We start from the raw sequence: 5,227 nt of genomic DNA, 5'->3' as shown, positions 1-5,227 counted from the left end.
GCAATTCTGACCTTTAAATCAATATTGTTACAGCACTACACCAAGTTGTTTTTTTGCAGATTTTGGGAATTTTTTGTTTGCATTTGTGAGAACATTGGTTGTGATGTATGGTAGTGGTCAATTTAGTGTACCATATGATTGTGTCTTGTACTCGTGATTACACACTCCAAGCGTTGTGCGTGCTGATCATCTTTTTTATACGTAGTGACTATTCTTATCATCTATTGTGAATATAGGCTATAAATACAGCCTCTGAGGCTATATGCACATGTCCACTCGAGCATGACATATTCTTTTCTTTTACCTTCTTCTTTAAAATAAAAAACGAGAGAACAAAAATAAAAAAATTGTGTATATAACAATTCTAAATTTAAAAGTTTTTTCATCTGAATTGGTGGCTTGTGCGCTGTTTTTTAGTTGGTATTCCAAAAGATATCAGTTTGACACTGTAGTGAAATGTTTTTCTTAAATTAAATTTGAAGCAACTTAGTCATTACTGCTTTTTTGTGGTGAATTTTAATTTAAGTAGCTTACAGCCCAATTTTTTATGTCTTCAAATATGAGTAATAAAGTTAAAGTTCTTTTAATTTTCTGGAATTTGAAAATTTGTCTGGGTAAGTTTTCGTTTGTCATAAGGGGATGTGACCACATTTGCCAAACGAACTTGTATGTGATCTTTGTTTCATCGCACTGCAGTTTTGCTGTTGAAAAGTTAGTTTGGCGTCTGTAAACAGTAACAATATTGATTAAAAAAAATAATTTCATCACTTCAGTTTGTTTTTGTTTCTGACCATCACAAGGAAAAACAATAGCCCATATGTCAAGCATAGCAAGAGTCTACAAAAAGGTACTTAAGCTTCAAAACGCGGACGTTATAATGCGCTTGATACCAAAACAGTACACCCCTGAGTGCATATTGAGGTAAAACGTCATGCTTGGCAATGTGTGCATATAGCTTCAGAGGCTATATTTACAATATATTCAAACAAAGTGTATTGATTTTGTTGTGTTTGTAATGCAGTAGCCTATTTTGATTGGTTATGAAATGCTTCAGATTCAACTTTGGACTATACTTATACTTTTCTGGTTCTGGGACAGCTGTAATGTTGTGCTAAGTGTTGCCTTTTTTATTTTCAGAGTATTTATCATCTAACGTATATGTTTTTGATCCTCTGTAATTGGTAGCTGTTTCAATATTTTTAGCAGAGCAATGGCTGATAACACAACTACTCCCTTTAAACCTATCCCTGGAAAGATTGACATAAAAACAACTTCTATAACTGATGAGTATGAAGTCAATTGGAATCAAAAATTGGGAACAGGAATTTCTGGTCCAGTTCGAATGGCCACAAAACGAAGCACTGGTGAAAATTTTGCAATTAAAGTTGTTGTTGATCGTCCTAAAGCTCAACAAGAAGTTCAAATGCATTGGGCTTGCAGTGGTCACCCCCATGTGGTAACACTTTATGAAGTGTTTCGAAATGAGTTGCAGTTTCCAGGTGAATCTGCATCACAATCTCGTTTACTGCTTGTTCTTGAATTAATGGACGGCGGAGAATTGTTTTTTCGTATCAGCAAACAGCATGGATTCACCGAAAGACATGCAGCCGCTACAACAATGCAAATTGCGCTTGCTGTATGCCATTTACATAGCATGAATATTGCACATAGAGACTTAAAACCAGAAAATATGTTGTACAAAAGTTCTGCAGAAGATTCTCCAATTAAGCTCTGTGATTTTGGGTTTGCAAAGTTAGACAACGGAGATTTAATGACTCCCCAATTTACTCCATATTATGTCTCTCCCCAAGTTTTAGAAGCTCAAAGAAGACATCGAAGAGAAAGAAACAGTGTTGCAGTGACCACACCATATACTTATGACAAAAGTTGTGATATGTGGTCACTTGGAGTTATAATATACATTCTCATGTGTGGTTATCCACCATTTTATTCTGAACATCCTACTTCGCGGAGAGCCATTGATCGTAGTATGAGAAGAAAAATCATGAGCGGAACTTATCAGTTTCCAGATCGAGAGTGGGAGAGAGTGTCAGACAGAGCAAAAGATGTAGTCAAACGACTGCTTTGTGTAGATCCTCATGAAAGAATGACCATTGGAGATTTGGTCAAACATCCCTGGTTAACTGAAGAAGTCCCTGATACACTGCTACAATCCCCTGTATACATGTCCAACAAGGCTAACCTTCAAGAAGCAGCACTTTTGCATGATAATCATTTGAAAAAAATGAGAATACCTGATCGACCAGTAAATCTAAAGCCTATTGAAGCTGCTATAAATCCAATATTTCTCAAGCGTAAAGAAATAAACCGCAAGGAAGAACTGCAAGGAATTCACTTCACTGCAAGCTGTCCTCCTGCGGTTGATCCAATATCTCACAAGTCTTTGCGTGATGTAATTGCTCGATGTATGTTTCCAAAAAAAGATGGCAGCAACCCAATGGAAGATCTTGAAAATTCAGTGAGTGTTGCAGTGCAGATAAATCCTGATAATGAATCTTTACTGAGTATACTGAAAAGATATTCTTGGAACGGGAATAAGTTTGAAAAGGAAATTGATATGTTAGACTTTGCACTTAATATCAAGACAATACTGGAATCTCATGTCAATAACAAAGTGCATATATTTGGATCTGATTAAGAAATATTGAATAGTTTTCTTTGAAATGTTGTTTACTACAGAAGTGTGGCCTACTCACTCGAATTCGCACTTACAGTATGGACGTTTGTTCCATCGTTAATCATCAGGAAAGTTCTAAAAATAAATTTATTGTTTCACCTCAAAACTGGTTGTTTTTTTATTAGTAAAGTCATAATCCCAATTTGTCTTCGCATCAGTTAACTTAGTGTAGGTAACATACTTTCATTTTGTCCACTGAATGTAGTTTTGAGGTTGCTTGAAAATGTGATATAATATTATAAATAATTAATGCATCCATTTATTAAGACTAATGTTTAATATACCGGTATATTAAGCATGTATTGTGTAATAGATTCTTAGACTATTTCTTTTAAAATCTGTCCACTGGAAAATAGGTATATATGCTTGACAAGGGTGGGGATCAATTAGTCTAACCTTGTTAAGTTAAATGCCCCAAACTTCCCACAAACATAAACCTAGCCTGTACAAGTCATTTAAATTAAACACTGACTTTGAGGATTGTGATTAGACTTCATTTTAAAACATAGGCCTATCAGTAAAAAATTTTCCTCTTAGTTGTTGGTCATTTACTTTCTTCAACATGCTTTTTAATTGTAATGTTTGTTTTAATTCATTTTGTGAAAACTGTTTACAGTAGTGTTTACCACACATAATATGTGGCATTGCACAACACAGACCATGAGACCAATATTTGCAGTTTTGTCTGGACAAACTTAACATTTCCATTTTTACTGATTTATTTCGTATCGTACTGAATTTTACTGAAAGTTGTGTGAAAGTGATCTTTATTGTCTTTTTATGGCTTATGACATTAAATTAAACAGCTTTGCAAAATTGTTTCCTTCAGTTAAAAGTTGTTTTTTTTTTGTAAAATTTGAATACTGTTTTTATAGTGCAGTAAGTGTAGTTATTATATTTTAGTTTTTACTAAACTAATGAACATTATTCTTTTACTATGAATTTACACAAGCTAAATCCTGGTGTTGAAAAATTGCTTCATAAACTGAGGTTGCTTTGCAATTCATTGTTCAAGCAGTGAATTGTCATGCATTTTGTAGTTGTTGACTGTTGTGTGACCGAAACCTCAAAGGAAGTAAACCACTCTGTTTGACTTGCTTCATAGCTCACCTGGCAGTTTGAAGAGTAAGGATTGGGATTTTAGAAAATCCTGATTCCAAGAGTCTTGTTTTGGAATCTTTATAAATCCTGACTTTGAAATATCAAGATTTTTACTCATTTTTTTCTGACTCCTACCATGGTTCTGAAGTTTTTGTGCTATGATTTCTGACAAATTTACTCAGCAAAAGAGGCTACAAAAGCCAAAAGATTTTGCATACCGGTACCGTATGTCTGAAGAAAATTGTCAATCCTGCATCAGTTGGGGCCAAATGTATCTTTTGGCTCTTAGATATTATTTTTTTTTAAATCAGAAGTAATTTTAATAATGAGATTCATGGTTGTTCCTTTTTGTCAATAGCTTGTTTGGCCTGTTCGAAGCTATTTTGATTGTAATTTTGTTCCATGAATATTGAATAGGCTAGCCATTGAGAATTATAATGAAATTGTGCACCAAGAAATTTAATTTGAAATAAAAAAAAAATTAAGACAATAACTGTTGCATGCAAGCAATCTTTTCTAAATGTTTTTAATTTTGTTTCATGCCTAAGCTGTAAGTCTAAAGAATAAGTACGGTATGTGATTTTGTAAAGCACCTGTTTAATACATATAGTCATATACACTACACATTGCTGTATAATTACTTTTGTGCACAGTAAGTCATCAGTCACAGAACATGCCTCAAGAACGAACTCTTCGGATTTTTTTGAATAAACTTGTATTAAAACAAGCAAATCCCAATCTCTGCATTTCAAATTCACTCTTGAATTTCCACCTCTATTTTAAGTATTGCTAACACATGCAGTGACTGGTTTTACTTTCAAGCAGGATTTTGCTTGTAAAAGATACTTCATATATAATGGTGCATAATTCGTCTCTAATAAGCTGAACTATCGTAAGTCCAAATTTTTCAAAATTGCGTTTTTGATTGATTTGGCATCTTTATAGACTACAGTTCATTTTGTTAAAGCGCCGTAACTCCATCTACTTTAGTTTTGATGATACAGAACAATGAACTATCGTAAATGAATGTACAGCAAACACAGCGTGAACTTTAAAATTCAGTTTTCTCAAAACTGCATTTTTGGAGTTACGATAGTTCAGCTTATTAGAGACGATATCATATATGTAAATTTCCAATTATCTATTGGTTTGAAAACAATTCAGCATGATTCGTCTAAGTGCATAAAACTTGGAAATAGGGTTATTATCAGTGTTTGCCATATATATAAAATTGTGCATACTGGGTGTGAAATGCTGCTTCTAAAATTTTTGTCATTGAAAGTGTTCACATTTTTGTTACAGGACATGAAAGTTATCTGCTTTTTCTGCAGTAACAGTAAGCGTGGATTAAGTGTATTGAACACAAGTTATTGTAAGATTGCTTGTATGGATATAAAATTTAGTCACAGCTCGGCAGATGGGAATGAA

At 33.6% G+C, this 5,227-nt stretch overlaps 1 protein-coding gene across 1 annotated transcript; it reads left to right on the top strand.

Annotated features, from left to right (window-relative positions):
• Positions 1 to 1,210: 1,210 nt before the first annotated feature.
• Positions 1,211 to 2,659, top strand: LOC145780612 (MAP kinase-activated protein kinase 5-like). The gene has a single exon (XM_082592238.1). It carries the CDS (start codon positions 1,211 to 1,213, stop codon positions 2,657 to 2,659), a length of 1,449 nt encoding a protein of 482 aa, XP_082448364.1.
• The last annotated feature ends 2,568 nt before the right edge of the window (positions 2,660 to 5,227 follow it).

The sequence above is a fragment of the Aplidium turbinatum genome, chromosome 12 (genome assembly GCF_918807975.1).
Source record: "Aplidium turbinatum chromosome 12, kaAplTurb1.1, whole genome shotgun sequence".
In the NCBI taxonomy this organism is placed as follows: Eukaryota; Metazoa; Chordata; class Ascidiacea; order Aplousobranchia; family Polyclinidae; genus Aplidium; species Aplidium turbinatum.
This window is presented reverse-complemented; position numbering and strand designations above follow the sequence as displayed.

Bases quoted from the DNA above. Each gene is read 5' to 3' on its own strand.
- LOC145780612 (XM_082592238.1), top strand. From the start codon at position 1,211: ATGGCTGATAACACAACTACTCCCTTTAAACCTATCCCTGGAAAGATT.